The sequence below is a fragment of the Magnolia sinica genome, chromosome 1, assembly GCF_029962835.1.
Source record: "Magnolia sinica isolate HGM2019 chromosome 1, MsV1, whole genome shotgun sequence".
In the NCBI taxonomy this organism is placed as follows: domain Eukaryota; kingdom Viridiplantae; phylum Streptophyta; class Magnoliopsida; order Magnoliales; family Magnoliaceae; genus Magnolia; species Magnolia sinica.
Window position 1 is genome coordinate 124,422,150 of NC_080573.1, and position 21,970 is coordinate 124,444,119.

At 36.4% G+C, this 21,970-nt stretch overlaps 1 protein-coding gene and 1 pseudogene across 1 annotated transcript; both read right to left on the reverse strand.

Annotated features, from left to right (window-relative positions):
- Window positions 1-18,716: 18,716 nt before the first annotated feature.
- LOC131249058 (UDP-N-acetylglucosamine transporter ROCK1-like) lies at window positions 18,717-19,548 on the reverse strand. The gene is made up of 2 exons (XM_058249626.1): window positions 19,372-19,548; window positions 18,717-19,122 (listed from the first exon to the last, which is right to left on the reverse strand). The coding sequence occupies exons 1-2, from the start codon at window positions 19,546-19,548 to the stop codon at window positions 18,985-18,987; spliced, it is 315 nt and encodes a 104-aa protein (XP_058105609.1). The 3' UTR covers window positions 18,717-18,984.
- A 462-nt stretch (window positions 19,549-20,010) lies between these two features.
- LOC131218635 (PI-PLC X domain-containing protein At5g67130-like) lies at window positions 20,011-21,685 on the reverse strand (annotated as a pseudogene).
- Window positions 21,686-21,970: the final 285 nt, after the last annotated feature.

The following is a 21,970-nucleotide window of genomic DNA, read 5'->3' on the forward strand; positions in this document are numbered from 1 at the left end:
TTGCTTACGGGTTTATTACGGATTCCTAGCTGAGCCCAGGTGATGACTTCCAAGAGCTCTTTTAAGGTTCCATACCCACCTGAAATAGGAAAGGAAATAAGAAAACCTGAAGGCTTTAGGAATCTGATTAAATGGGTTATTGAGAGAAGAAGAATAGAACCTAGTAATGCGATGAAAGTGTCGGAATGGCAGGACATCTCTGCCCTCCTTTGATGCATGCTGGCCACTGGTTTCACCCTCTCCTTCTGTTTCTCCTGTAATCTGCCATTAAAGAACGTCTTTCAGCAGCATAAGAAAATGAGAATAGATGAAAGAAGCAAGAGAAGAAAGGCATATCTACTTACTTCTTTGCACATGAGAGTCTTCAGTATGATCCTACAAAGAAAAGCCATCAAAGAAAAGGTCGAAAAACGTTCATTAATCCAATGAAAAACAAAACCCATATCAAAAATCATTCCTTTCTTTTATGATTGTGTTGGTTTTTACATTTAACCATCATTGCCTGTAGACCCTTGGACTTCTAACCAACAATGCCCTGTAGGAGTAGACATTTTACAACCAGACAAGATGTTAGTATTAGAATTTCTATTGAATAGCGTTAGTACATTCTTCCGCGATATGTTACACCTGCGATATGTTACACCTGAAAACAAAAACAAGTATAAAAACAGTCACGCCCCAAACTCGAAAACCGGCCTCAGAATGTGGACATTTAACCACCATTGCCCATCAATGTGGACATCTAACCAACATTGCTCCCTGTGAGCGGCCATTTAACAACCAAAATAGATGTTAGTATTAGAATTTCTATTAAACAACGGGAGTAGTTTCCTCCACGACATGTTACTCCTGAAAACGAAAGCAAGGAGAAAAACTTTCACGCCCCAAATTCGAAAAACGGGCTCACAATGTGGACATTTAACCATCATTGCCCATTAATGTGGACATTTAACCAACATTACTACCTAAGAGTGGCCATTTAACAACCATAATAGATGTTAGTATGAGAATTTCTATTAAATAGCGTTAGTAGGTACTTCCGCGACATGTTGCTCCTGAAAATAAAAGCAAGTATAAAAATGATCACGAACCAAACTCGAAAACCGGGCTCACAATGTGGACATTTAACCATCATTGCCCATTAATGTGGACATTTAACCAACTTTACTACCTAAGAGTGGCCATTTAACAACCATAATAGATGTTAGTATGAGAATTTCTATTAAATAGCGTTAGTATGTGCTTCCGCGACATGCTACTCCTGAAAACAAATGCAAGTATAAAAATGATCACGAACCAAACTCGGAAACCGGGCTCACAATGTGGACATTTAACCATCATTACCCATCAATGTGGACATCTATCCAACATTGCTCCCTAAGAGTGGCCAATTAACAACCAAAATAGATGTTAGTATGAGAATTTCTATTAAATAGCGTTAGTAGATTCTTCCACGACAAGTTACTCCTTAAAACAAAAACAAGTATAAAAACTGTCACGCCTCAAACTCGGAAACCTGGCTCACAATGTGGACATTTAACCATCATTGCCTATGAATGTGGACTTCTAACCAACAATGCCCTGTAGGAGTAGCCATTTTACAACCAGACAAGATGTTAGTATTAGAATTTCTATTGAATAGCGTTAGTACATTCTTCCGCGATATGTTACACCTGAAAACAAAAGCGAGTATAAAAACCGTCACGCCCCAAACTCGGAAACCGGGCTTAGAATGTGGACATTTAACCATCATTGCCCATCAATGTGGACATCTAACCAACATTGCTCCCTATGAGCGGCCATTTAACAACCAAAATAGATGTTAGTATTAGAATTTCTTTTAAATAACGGTAGTAGTTTCTTCCACGACATGTTACTCCTGAAAACAAAAGCAAGGATAAAAACTTTCACGCCCCAAATTCGAAAACCGGGCTCACAATGTGGACATTTAACCATCATTGCCCATTAATGTAATGTGGACATCTAACCAACATTACTACCCAAGAGTGGCCATTTAACAATCATAATAGATGTTAGTATGAGAATTTCCATTAAATAGCGTTAGCCGATTCTTCCGCGACATGTTACTCTTGAAAATAAAAGCAAGTATAAAAATTACCACGAACCAAACTCGGAAACATGACATGTTAAGCCTGAAAACGAAAGCAAGGAGAAAAACTTTCACGCCCCAAATTCGAAAAACGGGCTCACAATGTGGACATTTAACCATCATTGCCCATTAATGTGGACATTTAACCAACTTTACTACCTAAGAGTGGCCATTTAACAACCATAATAGATGTTAGTATGAGAATTTCTATTAAATAGCGTTAGTAGGTACTTCCGCGACATGTTGCTCCTGAAAATAAAAGCAAGTATAAAAATGATCACGAACCAAACTCGGAAACCGGGCTCACAATGTGGACATTTAACCATCATTACCCATCAATGTGGACATCTATCCAACATTGCTCCCTAAGAGTGGCCAATTAACAACCAAAATAGATGTTAGTATGAGAATTTCTATTAAATAGCGTTAGTAGATTCTTCCACGATAAGTTACTCTTTAAAATAAAAATAAGTTTAAAAATGATCACGAACCAAACTCTGAACAAGGCTCACAATGTGGACATTTAACCATCATCGCCCATCAATGTGGACATCTAACTCCCTGGGTGTAGCCATTTAACAACCAATAGATGTTAGTATTACAATTTCTATTAAATAAATAGCGCTAGTAGATACTTCCACGATATGTTACTCCCGAAAACAAAAGCAAGTAAAAAAACTGACATCATTGCCACTCAATGTGGACATTTAACCAATCATGTGGACTCTCATCCACATTCCAACAATGCCGTGGCCTAGTAGCCATTTTAACAACCAAAATAGATGTTAGTATTAGAATTTCTATTAAATAGCGTGTAGTAGATTCTTCCCCGATATGTTACTCCTTAAAACAAAAGCAAGTATAAAACTTGTCATGCCCCACTCGGAAACCGGGCTCACAATGTGGACATTTAACCATCATTGCCCATCAATGTGGACATCTAACCAACATTACTCCTTAGGAGTGGCCATCTAATAACCAAAGTAGATGTTAGTATTAGAATTTTTATTAAATAGCGTTAATAGATTCTTTCGCGATATAAAAATGATCACGAACCAAACTCGGAAACCGGGCTCACAATGTGGACATTTAACCTTCATTGCCTATTAATGTGGACATCTAACCAACATTGCCTAGAGTGGCCATTTAACAACCAAATAGAGAGTTGAGTATTAGAATTTAACAACCATAATGTACCAAACTCAAACCGGCTCACAAGCGTTAGTACATTCTTCTATTGAATAGCGTTAGTACATTCTTCCGCGATATGTTACACCTGAAAACAAAAACAAGTATAAAAACTGTCACGCCCCAAACTCCGAAACTGGGCTCCCAATATAGACATTTAACCATCATTGCCCATTAATGTGGACATCTGACCAACATCGCTCCCTAAGAGTGGCCATTTAACAACCAAAATAGATGTTAGAATGAGAATCTCTATTAAATAGTGTTAATAAAATCTTCCGCGACATGCTACTCCTGAAAACAAAAGCATGTATAAAAATAATCACGTACCAAACTCGGAAACCAGGCTCACAATGTGCACATCCAACCAATATTGCTCACTAAGAGTTGCTATTTAACAACTAAAATAGATGTTAGAATGAGAATCTCTATTAAATAGCATTAGTAAAATCTTCCGCGACATGCTACTCCTGAAAACAAAAGCAAGTATAAAAACAATCACGTACCAAACTCGGAAACCGGGCTCACAATGTGGACATTTAACCATCATTGCCCATCAATGTGGACATCTAACCAACATTACCCCCTAGGTGTGGCCACTTAACAACTAAATTAGATGTTAGGATTAGAAGTTCTATTGAATAGCGTTAGTAAATTATTCCGCGATATGTTACACCTGAAAACAAAAACAAGTTTAAAAACTGTCATGCCCTAAACTCGGAAACCGGGCTCACAATGTGGACATTTAACCATCATTGCCCATCAATGTAGACATTTAACCATCATTGCCCATCAATGTGGACACCTAACCAATATTGCTCCCTAAGAGTGGCCATTTAATGACCAAACTAGATGTTATTATTAGAATTTTTATTAAATAACGTCAGCAGATTCTTCCACGATATCTTACTCTTGAAAACAAAAACAATTAAAAAAACTGTTACGCCTCAAACTCGGAAACCGGGCTCACAAAGTGGACATTTAACCATCATTGCCCATCAATGTGGAAATCTAACCAATATTGCTCCCTAAGAGTTGCCATTTAACAACCAAAATAGATGTTAGTATGAGAATTTCTATTAAATAGCGTTAGTAGATTCTTCCGCGACATGTTACTCTTGAAAACAAAAGCAAGTATAAAAACTGTCACGCCCCAAACTCGGAAACCAGGTCACAATCTGGACATTTAACCATCATTGCCCATCAATGTGGACATCTAACCAACATTGCTCCCTAAGAGTGGCCATTTAACAACTAAAATAGATGTTAATATGAGAATTTCTATTAAATATCGTTAATAGATTCTTCCGCGACATGTTACTCCTGGAAACAAAAGCAAGTATAAAAACAATCACACACCAAACTCAAAAACCGGGCTCACAATGTGGACATCTAACCAACATTGCCCCCTAGGAGTGGCCATTTAACCACCAAACTAGATGTTAGCATTAGAATTTCTATTGAATAGCGTTAGTAGATTCTTCCGCTACATGTTACTCCTGAAAACAAAAGTAAGTATAAAAACTGTCACACCCCAAACTCAGAAACCGGGCTCACAATGTGGACATTTAACCATCATTGCCCATTAATGTGGACATCTAACTAACATTGCTTCCTAAGAGGGCCATTTAACAACCAAAATAGAAGTTAGTATGAAAATTTCTATTAAATATCGTTAATAGATTCTTTCGCAACATGACACTCCAGAAAACAAAAGCAAGTATAAAAATAATCACGCACCAAACTCGGAAACCGGGCTCACAATATGGACATTTAACCATCATTGTCCATCAATGTGGACATCTAACTAACATTGCCCGCTAGGTGTGGCCATTTAACAACCAAAGTAGATGTTAGTATTTGAATTTCAATTGAACGACGTTTGTTAATTCTTCCGCGATATGTTACACCTGAAAAGAAAAATAAGTATAAAAACTATCACGCCCCAAACTCGAAAACCGGGCTCACAATGTGGACATCCAACCAACATTGCTCCTTAGGAGTGGCCATTTAACAACCAAACTACATGTTAGTATTACAATTTCTATTAAATAGCGTTAGTAAATTCTTTCACGATATGTTACACCTGAAAATAAAAACAAGTAGAAAAAGTGTTACGCCCCAAACTCAGACACTGGGCTCACAACGTGGACATTAAACCATCATTGCCCATCATTGTGGACATCTAACCAACATTGCTCCCTAAGAGTGGCCATTTAACAACCAAACTAGTTGTAAGTATTAGAATTTTTATTAAATAGCATTAATAGATTCTTCCACGACATGTTAGTCCTGAAAACAAAAGCAAGTAAAAAAAAACTATCACGCCTCAAACTTAGAAGCCGGGCATACAATGTGGACATTTAACCATCATTGCCCATAAATGTGGACATCTAACCAACATTGCCCCCTAGGAGTGGCCATTTAACAACCAGGCAAGATGTTAGTATTAGAATTTCTATTGAATAGCGTTAGTACATTCTTCCGCGATATGTTACACCTGAAAACAAAAACAAGTACAAAAACAGCCAAGCCCCAAACTCGAAAACCGGCCTCAGAATGTGGACATTTAACCATCATTGCCCATCAATGTGGACATCTAACCAACATTGCTCCCTGTGAGCGGCCATTTAACAACCAAAATAGATGTTAGTATTAGAATTTCTTTTAAATAACGTCGGTAAATTCTTCCGCGATATGTTACACCTGAAAACAAAAACAAGTATAAAACCTGTCACGCCCCAAACTCGAAAACCGGGCTCACAATGTGGACATTTAACCATCATTGCCCATTAATGTAATGTGGACATCTAACCAACATTACTACCCAAGAGTGGCCATTTAACAATCATAATAGATGTTAGTATGAGAATTTCCATTAAATAGCGTTAGCCGATTCTTCCGCGACATGTTACTCTTGAAAATAAAAGCAAGTATAAAAATTACCACGAACCAAACTCGGAAAACGGGCTCACAATGTGGACATTTAACCATCATTGCCCATCAATGTAGCCATCTAACCAAAATTGACCCCTGGGTGTAGCCATTTAACCACCAAATTAGATGTTAGTTTTAGAATATCTATTGAATAGCGTTAGTAAATTATTCCGCGATATGTTACACCTGAAAACAAAAACAAGTTTAAAAACTGTCACGCCACCAAACTCGGAAACCGGGCTCACAGTGTGGACATTTAACCATCATTACCCATCAATGTGGACATCTATCCAACATTGCTCCCCGAGAGTGGCCAATTAACAACCAAAATAGATGTTAGTATGAGAATTTCTATTAAATAGCGTTAGTAGATTCTTCCACAACAAGTTACTCCTTAAAACAAAAGCAAGTATAAAAACTGTCACGCCTCAAACTCGGAAACCTGGCTCACAATGTGGACATTTAACCATCATTGCCTATAAATGTGGACTTCTCACCAACAATGCCCCCTAAGAGTAGCCATTTTACAACCGAACTTTTCAATACCCAAGTATTGAAAGTCCTCGGGTGTTACCATGAATTTAGTCTATCATATATATGAGAACGATACCAATTTAACTATTCTCACCTTGCATCTATCCTCAAACCTGAATCTGACCACTGGGAATGACTTTCATCCATAAATCAAGTCATCCGACCGTTGATCATGTGGTCGGATACATGTACCTTCCCTCGACTAAATCGGTGAATAACTCTTTAACCATAATGATTTAGATGCAAGTTATTTTGTAAGAATTGTTTAAAAATAGACATAGAACCAAGTAGAACTGTTAGATTTCACAAAACTCTTAGATTAACAATAATTACAAAAATGCCATCAACCTATACCTTGAATTCAAATTCACATGGTTCTCATGATCCGTTTCATGTGAAATTTTATACCGGGTCTAATTATCATAAATCAACCGTACACATCAAATTTCAGCCCTTAGATCCCATTAATTTAGCTACTTGATCCCTACATCCGTCCGTACACTTATCAGATCAAGATTCTGATCCGTTCACCTTGTTCACACCATATGAATATGCTTAACCCACCATTAGAATTACAATTTGAGAAACCTACACGTGTGAATAAGACACCCTAATCCGACGATACACATGCTTTACCCCTAATCCTCCTGAAACCCGCTTTACATATTATCCGTTTACGAAGCTGACCGTATACCCACCTACATACATAGTAAGATTGCTAACCATTAAGTTCTCTTATTTCTCTTAACAAATGGGCCACAAGAACATCACGGTAAACCGATCATCATGAAGATCTTAGGTTCTAAGTCCAAACTGCCCAGTAACTTGTTGATTAGAGGTGTACAAATATTATTTTGGAATTTTGAAGTATATTAGCCATTAAAAGAACATTTTATTCATCCTCAAGAGATCGGGACCCAAACTGGATCACATGAAAGAGCACGAAAAATGATGCATGTTCGTCAAATTTCAAGACATTCGGACGGCACATTTTGACATAACGGGCGTCGGATGCCGGTTGAGAAATGGATGACGAGTTCGTAAATAGTGAATGCCATTACATGCCACCATTGACGCTTGAATTGGATAGTATGGCCCACCCGATCAACAGATCTGCCCCATTTTTGGACCTTAATCCTAGCAGGATATGTTAAACATAATGAACAGAGCGGATCGTACAACCATAAGTAGTAAAGTGAACTTCTCACAGAATATCTCAATTCATTCAAATTTCTACGTGCATGGGGTTGGACGGTAAATACCATTTAATGCATTAACAGGTCGTGTGGCCCACCTGGAAAGCGGATCTGACTCAAACTTGGGGCTGTGGGCTACAACGACATGTAAAGAGTGGTGAATGGCATGGATTCTCCGAAAGATCATCACAAGTGGACCCCACCTAATCAAACAGGATTGGCATTTTTCCGCACAAGCTAGTTGTTGTTACAGCGACTAAACCGAGCGGAATGATGGGTTTCACCCCACTTCCCTACCCGGCGTGTGGGTCACCTGATCAATGGATTCCCACCATATTTTGGCCCCTGGCCTAAAACAACCCTACAAAACTAATGAACGGATTAGATTTATGGGAATGCCATTAAAGTGGACCCCACTTAATGCTACAGTAAGTCACAACTCTCCAAGCTAGAATCCTTCCGAAATAAGTACGTATTCAAATTCAAAACGAACTGCCTCCGTTTCTTTCTCCTAAAACAATCACGTTCCAACTAGGATTAGCATCAATAGATCAATCACGTTCCAACTAGGATTAGCATCAATAGATCAATCACGTTCCAACTAGGATTAGCATCAATAGATCTCACCACTCCATATGGGATAATCCCCACCCTCAGTGGACCCTGCTAACTGAAGGACCGATTTGGAAAAGGAACTCTCTCGCATGCTACACCAATGCCCATGAAAATCGTCATTGTAACGATATGTAGTTTAGATTTGGGGTGTGCCCCATTAGCATGGGCCACTTGAGTTTTGATCTTGCACCACCCATAGTCAGATGGCCTAAATAAGACCCATAAAACATGACAGACGGTATGGATCTCACTAATCCTCACTGAAGGCCCCACACATTGGTGGTGGTGTACACTCCTGAGGATCACCAAAACTAAGGCTAGCCAAGATTTCACTCCAGATTTCACGTGAAAGAAATCCTTTCTTCCTTCCGCATTCACGGACGACCGTCCACTGGGACAAGTCGTGGCCCACCACGATCGTCCCTAAGGATGATCTGAACCATCCATTCAGTTAGTTACGCGACAAAACCCAAAACCTTAAAAAATTGAAAGACTCTATACAACTCGTGGCGTGTGCACCAGGAAACCGGTAGTGGCAATTGTTCTGCGTAAGTTCAATCAATCATCCGGTTGCGTGAAGGATACGCACGAGTCCTCATGTCTACAAAAGACCTCCCATCCCACCAGTATAAGCCACGACAGAAAGAAAAGAAGAAACGTGGGAGAAAGAGAAAGCTGAAAGATTCAGGTAAAACCCCATATCTGAACTCCAATTCCCACCATTATTAGAATTTAGCCGTTCTCCCGTTTAGTTGGATTTAAATTCTCCTGTTTTGATCACCTCATGTAGTTTTCTGTTTTAAAATTTTGATTCCAGTTCCAGTGCGGATCTCTTGAAACCAGTTGCATTTCGGCCACATTAAAAGGTCTGGCTCTCACTTCCTGATTTTAATATATAAATATCTATCTTTTCATCCATTGCTATAAAACCCCTCTCTTATTAGTATTATTACCAAATAAATCCTAATCTTGCACGCCAGTTGGCCGAAGTTTTCCATCCCACCTGCCGACTTGGATGGGGTACTACTTCTCTAGTAATCTGAGGGGCCCACATGATCTCTGGTTTGATCACTATACATATATTCCATGTGGAGTGTGGTTAATGTTACCTGGATCTTACATGTATCAATGTTCGACCCGGCTAGGTAATCTAAACCTTAGGTTGAGATCTTAACCCTAAATAGTTTGTAAGCTTGAACATAACTGTATAAATTTATAACTCATGATAGGGTTTGATTCTAAGGAAACACGCACTCCCTAGCAACACTGGTAGGCGATTCAAAGTATAAGGTGATGATTTTTCCCCTTAAGCTTTCCATTTCCAAATTGGTTTAAGTTATAGTCTTTATCAAATGTTAAAATTTTTAATTCATAGCATGCGATCTCTTGTATGATTTATATATGATTTACGATTGATAATTGTGAAACATGATTGCATGTGATAGTTGCTACATGATAGCTCTCATTTTAATTTATAGTTCACATCATGACCTGTTTTGATTATTATGCTTAACATATGCCTGTCATGCTATAGCAGTATATTCTCATATGAATTGTTGTAAGTCATTATGAACCTATATTCACTACACTTATTAGCGGGTAACCGTCTAATGTATGTGAACCCAGACTTAGGATGTAACATGATGGAGTGTGGAATCGAATGAACCCTAAGGTGAGAGAAATCTCATGAGCCAGGGATGGTGGTAATGGGACACTATGCCCGAGCTGTCGGCCTATGCTGGGTGACGAGCCTCCCGTAGTGACCATTGAGTAACTTAAAATGGCTGATTGTAATTGGAATAATAACGGGTTGGCTGATCATGCATCCATAGCATATTAGCGATGACGGGTGGCTAATTCTGGATGTTGTAGCATGTTCCCTTAGGAGCATTAAGGGATTACTATGCTAGCTCCCAGACCACCGACTATCGACCTATTTGTCCGACTGGATACATCCCCAGGTCGATGATACTATTTTGAATGTTTGTTGTTTTTAACTATGCTTAGCTAAGGCAGCGGTGGGTAATCTTGAGGGGAATTCACACTAAGCTGGCCACTCATTCATTGAATATCCAATGTAGGTATAGGTGGAGAAAACGATAGTACTGACCCTGATGGTACGATGGTGGAGCCTGAAAACGGATATTACGAAGACAAGCCGCAACAAGAAGTGGCCGGTTGTTTCGATTTAAATTAATAGCAGTAGTGCTCTTATGTTTAATTTGATACATTGATAATTTTTATTTTTAAAAAAAGTGTGTAATAAGGCCCCCAGCTGAGTGGGCTAAATAATTGAGCTTATATGATATTAATCCATGCTTGCTTACGCTATCATACTCTGATTTTAATCTTCCGCTAGATCTCTGATTTATAAACTCTCGGGTTTCCAGAACAAGTCTCGTACTTGGGTTCTGAAAACACGGGGTGTTACACCATGTTACTCCTGAAATCAAAAGCATGTATAAAAACTAAACTAATTAGATATTGGTAGTAAAATTTATATGGCTCGTGTCTCTCAATCTCCACAAAACACATAAACAAGCTGCGATCGGATTAAAAACTGCATGTGTCAACAACAACCCAATTAAATGTTAGTATTAGAATTTCTATTAAATAACGTTAGTATATTCCTCTGCGCCAAAACAAAACCATGTATAAAAACCAGTGTTTCAAATATCGCCTGTAGTGTAGCGATAGCGTACACTACATTGCGTAGCGTGATTGTAGTGCTATGTAGCGTCCTTAATCGCATAAATATAGAATAAAGGGGTCGTAGCGTACGCTAAAGATATGTAGCGCGTAGCGTCCGTAGCATAAGATATAACATATTTTTTTACTATTTTATTTTCTTCACGTTTTCTTTGTATTTAATGTTGAGGAATGCGACACTTGTATTGTACTTGATAATTTTAACCAATAAGAATTTTATTTCTTTTCATAATTATGACTTGTGGTTTCATCAGACATTATTAATTAAAGTGGCTTGATTAGTAAGTTTTTAATGTGCTAAATATTTGATTTGACTTATATATGTGGATAGGCTTTAAAAAATGATAGCTAATAACTTGTTTGAAGATGCTTATAAATAATAAAATTAATCATATTTTAGGAATATTTATATTTGTTTTTCCTTTTTTTTTCATATATATGTATATATATATATATATGTATATATATATATATATATATATATATGTATATATATATTTCAGCATTTATTACATTTATCCTATTTTTAAATTAATCATCTTTTAAGCTACACAATAACGTTACACGCTATAGAGGGTTCAGCGCTACGCATCACACTACTGCTATTTAAAACACCAATAAAAACTAAGCTAATTAGATATTAGTAATAGCATATAGATGACTCGTGTCACTCAATCCCCACAAAACACACAAACAAGTTGTGGTTCCATTAAATAACGTTAGTAGATTCTTCTGTGCCATTTTACTCATGAAAATAAAACCATGTATAAAATCTAAGCTAATTAGATATTAGTAGTAGAATTTAGATGACTCGTGTCTCTCAATCCCCACAAAACAAACTAACAATCTGTGGTTGAATTAAAAACTGCATGTGACAAGAACAACCCAATTAGATGTTAGTATTAGACTTTCTATTAAATAGCAATAGTAGATTCTTCCGTGCCATGTTACTCCTGAAAACAAAAGCAAGTATAAAAACTAAGCTAATTAGATATTAGTAGTAGAATTTAAATGGCCCATGTCTCTCAATCTCCACAAAACACACAAACAAGTTGTGGTCGAATTAAACTCTGCACTTGTCAAAAATAATACAATTAGAAGTTAGCATTAGAATTTTCATTAAAATAACGTTAGTATATTCTTCGGCGCCATGTTACTCCTCAAAACAAAAGCATGTATAAAAACTAAACTAATTAGATATTGGTAGTAAAATTCAGATGGCACATGTCTCTCAACAACCACAAAACACACAAACAAGTTGTGGTCAGATTAAAAACTGCATGTGTCAAGAACAACCCAATTAGATATTAGTATTAGAATTTTCCATTCAATAGCGTTAGTAGATTCTTCCACGCCATGTTACTCCTGAAAACAAAAGCATTTATAAAAACTAAGCTAAATAGATATTAGTAGTAGAATTTAGATGACTCGTGTCTCTCAATCCCCACAAAACAAACTAACAATCTGTGGTCGGATTAAAAACTACATGTGTTAATAACAACCAAATTAGATGTTAGTATTAGAATTTCTAGTAAATAGTATTAGTAGATTCTTCCGCGACATGTTACTCCTGAAAACAAAAGCAAGTATAAAAACTGTCACACCCCAAACTCAGAAACTGGGTTCACAATGTAGACATTTAACCATCATTGCCCATCAATGTGTACATCTAACCAATGTTGCTCCCTAGGAGTGGCCATTTAACAACCAAACTAAATGTTAGTATTAGAACTTCTATTAAATATCGTTAGTAGATTCTTTTGCGACATGATACTCCTGAAAACAAAGCAAGTATAAAAATTGTCACACCCCAAACTCAGAAACCGGGGTCACAATGTGGACATTTAACCATCATTACCCATCAATGTGGACATCTAACCAACATTGTTGCCTAGGAGTAGCCCACATAGAGTCAAACATATAGTGAGCCCATGACCTCAAAAAAACTAAGTTAATTAGATATTAGTAGTAGAATTTAGATGCCTCATGTCTCTCAATCCCCGCAAAACACACAAACAAGCTGTGGTCCAATTAAAAACTGCACATGTTAAGAAAAATACAACTAGAAGTTGGCATTAGAATTTCCATTAAATATAGTTAGTAGATTCTTCCATGCCATGTTACTCCTGAAAAGAAAACCATGTATAAAAACTAAACTAAATAGATATTAGTAGTAGAATTTAGATAACTCATGTCTCTCAATCCCCACAAAACAAACTAACAATCTGTGATCGGATTAAAAATACATGTGTCAACAACAACCCAATTAGATGTTAGTTCTATTGAATAGCAATAGTAGATTCTTTCGCACCATGTTACTCCTAAAAGCAAAAGCAACTATAAAAACTAAGCTAATTAAATATTAGTAGTAGAATTTAAATGACCCATGTCTCTCAATCCCCACAAAACACACAAACAAGCTATGGTCGAATTAAACTCTGCACATGTCAAAGACAATACAATTAGAAGTTAGCACTGGAATTTCCATTAAAATAATGTTAGTATATTCTTCGGCGCCATGTTACTCCTAAAAACAAAAGCATGTATAAAAACTAAAGTAATTAGATATTGATAGTAGAATTTAGATGGCTCGTGTCTCTCAAGCCCAACAAAACACACAAACAAGCTGTGGCCGGATTAAAAACTGTATGTGTCAACAACAACCCAATTAGATGTTAGTATCAGAATTTTCATTAAATAGTGTTGGTAGATTCTTTCGCACCATGTTACTCCTGAAAAGCATGTATAAAAACTAAGCTAATTAGATATTAGTAGTAGAATTTAGATGACCCGTGTCTCTCAATCCCCACAAAACAAACTAACAATCTGTGGTTGGATTAAAACCTGCATGTGTTAACAATAACCCAATTAAATGTTAGTATTAGAATTTCTATTAAATAGCGTAGTATAAAAAGTAAGCTAATTAGATATTAGTAGTAAAATTTAGATAGCTCATGTCACTCAATCCCCACAAAACACACAAACAAGCTGTGATCGAATTAAAAGTTGCACGTGTCAAAAACAACACAATTTGAAGTTAGCATTAGAATATCCATTAAATAACGTTAGTAAATTCTTCGGAGCCATGTTACTCCTAAAAATAAAAGCATGTATAAAAACTAAACTAATTAGATATTGGTAGTAGAATTTAGACGCCTCGTGTCTCTCAACCACCAGAAAACACACAAACAAGCTATGGTCGAATTAAAAACTGCATGTGTCAACAACAACCCAATTAGATTTTAGTATTAGAATTTCCATTAAATAGCGTTAGTAGATTCTTTCACGCCATGTTACTCTTGAAAACAAAAGCATGTATAAAAACTAGGCTAATTAGATATTAGTAGTAGAATTTAGATGGCTCGTTCTCTCAATCCGCACAACACACACAAACAATCTGTGGTCGGATAAAAAACTGCATGTGTCAACAACAACACAATTAGATGTTAGTATTAGAATTTCCATTAAATAACGTTAGCAGATTCTTTCGTGCCATGTTACTCCTGAAAACAAAAGCATGTATAAAAACTAAGATAATTAGATATTAGTAATAAAATTTAGATGGGTCATTGTCGGATTAAAAATTGTATGTGTCAACAACAACCCAATTAGATGTTAGTATTAGAATTTTCCGTTAAAAAGCGTTAGTAGATTCTTCCGCATGATGTTACTCCTGAAAACAAAACTATCTATAAAAATAAGCTAATTAGATATTAGTTGTAGAATTTAGATGGCTCGTGTCTCTCAATCCCTACAAAACAAACTAACAATCTGTGGTCAGATTAAAAACTGCATGTGCAAAGAACAACCAAATTAGATGTTAGTATTCGAATTTCTATTAAATTGCGTTAATAGATTTTTCCGCGCCTTGTTATTCCTGAAAACAAAAGCAGGTATAAAAATTGTCACGCAGTAAACTCAAAAACCGAGCTCACAATGTGGACATTTAACCATCATTGCCGATCAATGTGGACATCTAACCAACATTGCTCCCTAGGAGTGGCCCACATAGAGCCAAACATATAGTGAGCCCATGGCCTCACAAAAACTAAGCTAATTAGATATTAGTAGTATAATTTAGATGCCTCATGTCTCTCAATCCCCACAAAACACACAAACAAGCTGTGGTCGAATTAAAAATTGCACGTGTTAATAACAACACAATTAGAAGTTAGCATTAGAATTTTCATTAAATATAGTTAGTAGATTCTTACACGCCATGTTACTCCTGAAAATAAAAGTATAAAAACTAATCTAATTAGATATTAGTAGTAGAATTTAGATGACTCGTGTCTCTCAATCCCCACAAAACAAACTAACAATCTGTAGTCGGATTAAAAACTACATGTGTCAATAACAACCAAATTAGATGTTAGTATTAGAATTTCTATTAAATAGCGTTAGTAGATTCTTCCGCGACATGTTACTCCTGAAAACAAAAGCAAGTATAAAAATTGTCATGCCCTAAACTCGGAAACCAGACTCACAATGTGGACATTTAACCATCATTGCCCATCAATGTGGACATCTAACCAACATTGTTCCCTAAGAGTGGGCCACATAGATCCAAACATATAGTGAGCCCATGGCCTCACAAAAACTAAGCTAATTAGATATTACTAGTAGAATTTAAATGGCTCATGTCTCTTAATCTCCACAAAATAAACAAACAAGCTGGGGTCGAATTAAAAACTGCACGTGTCAAAAACAACACAATTAGAAGTTGGCATTAGAATTTCCATCAAAATAACGTTAGTATATTCTTCGGCGCCATGTTACCCATGAAAACAAAAGCATGTATAAAAATTAAACTAATTAGATATTGGTAGTAGAATTTAGATGGCTCGTCTCTCAACCCCCACAAAACACACAAACAAGCTATGGTCAGATTAAAAACTTCATGTGTTAACAACAACCCAATTAGATATTAGTATTAGAATTTCCATTAAATAGCGTTAGTAAATTCTTCCGCGCCATGTTACTCCAGAAAACAAAAGCATGTATAAAAAAGTAAGCTAATTAGATATTAGTAGTAGAATTTAGATGACTCGTGTCTCTCATTCCCCACAAAACAAAAAAATAGTCTATGGTCGGATTAAAAATTACATGTGTCAATAACAACCAAATTAGATGTTAGTATTAGAATTTCTATTAAATAGTGTTCGTAGATTCTTCCACGCCATGTCAATCCCCACAAAACACATAAACAAGTTGTCGTCGAATTAAAAATTGCACGTGTCAAAAACAACACAATTAGAAGTTAGCATTAGAATTTCTATTAAATAACGTTAGTAGATTCTTCGGCGCCATGTTATTCCTAAAAACAAATGCACGTATAAAAACTAAACTAATTAGATATTTGTAGTAGAATTTAGATGGCTTGTGTCTCTCAATCTCCACTATACACACAAATAAACTGTGATCGGATTAAATACTGCATCTATCAACAACAATCCAATTAGATGTTAGTATTAGAATTTCTATTAAATAACGTTAGTAGATTCTTCTACACCAAATTACTCCTGCAAACAAAACCATGTATAAAAACTAGTGCTTCAAATAGCGCCCGTAGTGTAGCGGTAGCGTACACTACGTTGCATAGTGTGATTGTAGCGCTACGTAGTGTCCTTAATCACATAAATGTACACTATAGGGGTCATAGCGTATCCTATAGATATGTAGCGCGTAGCGTAAGCTATAATGTATTTTTTTATTATTTTATTTTCTTCACGTTTTCTTTGTATCTAATGTTGAGGAATGTGACACTTGTATTGTACTTGATAATTTTAACCTATGAGATTTTTATTTCTTTTCATAATTATGACTTGTGGTTTCATCAGACATTATTAATTAAAGTGGCTTGATTAGAAAGTTATTGATATGCTAATTATTTGATTTGGCTTATATATGTGGATAGGCTTTTGAAAAATGATAACTAATAACTTGTTTGAAGATGCTTATAAATAATAAAATTAATCATCTTTTAGGAATATTTATATTTGTCCTTCCTTTTTTTCATATTTATATTTTTTTCCTTTTTTTCAGCATTTATCATATTCATCCTATTTTTAAATTAATCATCTTTTAGGCTACGTAATAATGCTACACGCTATAGATGGCTCGTGTCTCTTAACCCCCACAAAACACACAAACAAGTTGTGGTCAGATTAAAAATTGCATGTGTCAACAACAACCCAATTAGATGTTAGTCTTAGAATTTCCATTAAATAACGTTAGTAGATTCTTCCACGCCATGTTACTCCTGAAAACAAAAGCATGTATCGGAAAATTGATTTCTTCTCATGTAAATGAAGATCTGATGTTGTGAGGAAAATTGAAAAATCATATAGTGGACTAAGGAGATAAAATTTCAAACAAAATTCACAATGACTTATTAAATACAAAGAAGCAGAAAATTCAGAATTTCAATCAAACTAGCAGGTCAGGACAGATGCAACTTATTACTATGAAATCTAAAATTTTTGAGCAAGAAATGATAACAGAACAGCACCTTTCTGTAAATCTTCACAATGAGCATATGTTTTTATAATTTTTTGCTGGAATTATAATCTAATGGTACACATCATGTGCCATGTACTCATGTTGCATTATGCATGCTCTTTCTCTATTTTCAAGCAACCACTAATTTTCTTCTTGAAAGTGCTTTAAATTTGTCTGAATTGGAAATCTTCCATCCATTCTATTCTATCTGTTTTATTCTCTTAGCTTCCATTTCTAATGAGTTTTCTTACTGCCTTTACTGAAAGATATGATTGTGGGACAATTCTCATATATTATATGATTATTTTTATTTTTTTTCTGTGCTCTTGACTCTCTTCTCAATATCTTCCAAAGAATCTTATTATTATTCAGCAAAATCCAGAAAATCTGGCTGTAATGCTGTGTGCATTATAATGACTGACTTTTTTTAATCAGCCAAATTCTAGCGATGTGAAGGAATTCAGAATGAAGCTTGAGGAGCGGAGACACATGTTCAAGCAAGACAATGTAAGAGCACATGATGAAAACATAGCCCACATACAGCTAAAAGTAACTGGGCGATTGAAGTGACAGATACATTGATTTTAAAAGTTTTAAATTAACCTATGAGAGGCAAGCATAATCTATCATGCAGTTGAAAATGAAGAGAACGCAGACCAGAAAGACATTACGCTTGAGAGTGAGTTTCAGGTGTAAGTTGCGTACAAGTGAAATCACTTCTTTTGCTTAGGATTTCAAATGCACTAAAAAAGTTGTGAGTGACTTACAGCTTGTAACTCGCTTACAAGTGAAATTTTCTGTCCAAACACCACCATTAAGTGGGGTTGCTTGTAAACCTTTGACAACTTACAAAACTTCTAGGCATCCAAATGACCCCTAAATGCTCCAGAAAATTAAGAAATCATATGATCCTTGGTCTAAGCATGTAGTGTCCTCAGATAGATGGCTAAGAAAGAACTAGAGTGGCAATCTAAATTCAACAGAAAATGCCAAATTTGGGTTAGTGGGTCTTCCCAATCTTGCTATATTTGGGGCATGGTCCATCCACTGTGCGTCCCATCATAGCAATGGTCTCAAAGACTGAACCACAAGCCCCACTTGTACAAATTCAAGGCTTACACAGTAAGTATCCCTGGGCCAAGGATCAAATAGTATTTCAAGGAGAAAATTAGATAGAGGAGACAATTACCACAGTCAATGCGGTCCAACCATGAAAAAACCCATGTTGTCTGATGGCTTCTCCATCTGGGGACTTAGACATACTTGCCAATAAGCACAGGTTCCAACTATAGACATTTCCACAGTCATGAAGCATGAGCTGTGTTTCTTCACCTGCACCAAAAGGAAACAATATAGAAAGGATAGAAGAAAATGGAGAAAATGGAGAAAATCAAGGAATGTAAAGGAGTCTAACCTAAGAAGCCCACTGACAGAGAGAAGAAGCCCACTGACAGGCTTCCAACTATAGACATTTCCACGGTCATAAAGCATGAGTTGTGTTTCTTCACTTGCACTAAAAGGAAACAATATAGAAAGGATAGAAGAAAATGGAGAAAAGGGAGGAATGTAAAGGAGTCTAACCTGAGAAGCCCACTGATAGAGAGAAGAAGCCAGACCAGAGAGCACAGAAGCAACTAAAACAGGAATGATTCCATGAAAGAGAACTTGATCTGGGTTAGTGCCACTAGAATCCCTGCCAGAACCTTCTCCAAAGCTTAAAAGTATGGCAGCAACTATTGGTAAGAATAGGGCCCCCATTTTTTTAACTGAGTGCTTCTGCCTGCAGATTGCACCCAGAAAAAATATAGTAAAGTGATTGTCAGAGAACTTGGTAATTCTTTGAAATTACTTGCAAGCGCATAGCCAATAAAAAGGCCTAGCATCAGCCTAGCCAGCGGAAATGCTCAACTCAGAAAATATAAGAAAAGCTTTCTCCTGCCTTTGGAACCAATAGGAAATGATTGAAAAGTTAGACATAAGACAGTGATTTACTATCTGGAATGGGCCTAGGAAAATAACGAGTGATTAATAACCACTGCATTCAAAGAGTAAAATGGAGAGAAAAAAACAATCTACAATACATCTGGTAGTATAAACTATAAAGTGAGTCAGGAGTCAAGAAAAAAATTGAAACTTCTAAAATACTCTCACATGTATCAAGACGGACCAAGTCTATGGTTCTTATACTGTTTCCCCTCATCTAGAAGCAAGGTTCTTAAAACTCGGTTTCAGCGTGCAATTCAACAACAAATGAAACCAACTAGGCAGACAGTGACTCATCCCAAAGCATACATGTTTTTATAGTCAAAAGTCCAAAAAGAAAGAAAGAAAGAAAAAAACGGATGGCTAGGATTATCCGGTGGGGCTTGTGGGGCTCCCCCTCCATCGCTTCTCTGCAACACAAGATCCACATACAAATTGGCACACGTACTAAAGAATTTAAAAATAATAAAAATAAAAAATCCATGAACAAAGACCCAAATGCATATAAAAGAAACACAATTCTTTATCATGTTTCCATTTCCGTCTTTAATGAAAGTGAGATCTTATGCATTACCTGGTAGAAATCGACAGCAATGAAGTTGGGCCATCGTTTTCCTACTGCTTCATGACATGTACCAGTCATGCTAATAAGTGGAGCTGAGTTGTCCTTACAAGCTGTCACTAAATTAGGATTGTCAAGGAAATAGTTCTCTAAAACAAGGGATCTTGTTGTTGTGTTCATGGGAGATGATTCCGCACGATTAGGATAAGAACTCGCCTTCATCCAACTGTCATCATCTGCAGTTTCAGCCCAATCACCAAAACCAATAAAAAGAGAATCAGCGATAGCTTCACATGTTTATACTCCTATGCATCAGAAATTTAAAATGGACAATGCTTCCTATTCTGATGTATTTTATATCAACTTCATTTTATCTCCAAAAGCAAATTGATTCAAGGAGAAAACACAGAAATTTTATATTTTTACTGAATTTCATTAACAGTGCAGACCTCCTCATGAGGCCGCATTCGCCAACCTGCGGAAAGCATTAGAGCATGCATCAAGCGGTCCACGCTAATAAATAGCCAGGCCCGAAAATCACGCCAGTTCACTCGTCAGGTGGAACACACATTTAAAAAAAGAACAATGAACATTTTAAAAGAATTACCAGGAGTCCACATTCAACTAAAGCACGTGGCCTGCCCAATGAGTGTAAAAGCCTGAGAATATTCTCAGGCCACATCATCTACCTGGCAGGGCCCATGTTATGCACGGCTCTAACATCAGTGATGGATGCATGTGGGCTTATCAAAGCATGTACTAAATTTCTACATTAAAAAATAAAAAAATAAAATAAAATAAAAAAACATCCGTCTATCTATGATAGTTCCACTGCAAGATCTACATGGGATATACATTTATGAAAGGAGAGAAAACAAGGCTTACATTGGTTTTCTACAATGTATCTCCACTCATAGGCAATGCCTTCAGAAGCCTCCTTGGCTGATTTTGAGGTGAATACCAACAAACACTGGTTCTTACTAATCATATCATCGATGATGGGCCAATCCTGCCCATTTTTAGGCATCCCTGATACCAGAAACCAAAATTTCCTAAGCTGGCGGCATTGAATACCTTAGTTAGGCCTTGAGGTGATGTGACATAATCTTCTATGAAGATTGTAATGATCTCCAAAGGGTTGGCATCAAGGAACACTTGAATTTCTTTCAGCACATTGATAGCAGGTTGTTGTTAATCAGATAGGTTAATCAGAATTCAATCATTTCATTAGATTTATATAAAAAGGAATCAACTGTGACTTACGAATGCTATTAAATTGTAGCATTGGCCTCCAAAGAAGTGGCACAACCAAATGTCATTGTTGAAGTCGTACGTGTCAGGCATCACCCCTCTAACATCCTTCTGCAATGATTCAGAGTATAAATAGCAGCAATTAAAAAAATAACCATATCTTTTTTTTCGTTCACTTTTTTCTTTTTGCAAAAATAATTATATATTTGTTAAGATGGACATCTTGTTCATGAACATTATATAGTAGCGAGCATGTAAATCATATCTTCTATCTAAGAAGACCCACCTACACATACATACAGATATCCCATCTTCAAGATACAAGTATTTTTATGTTGCGTGTATGTGATTTTCTGTTAGTAGAGATTGCTTACGGGTTTATTA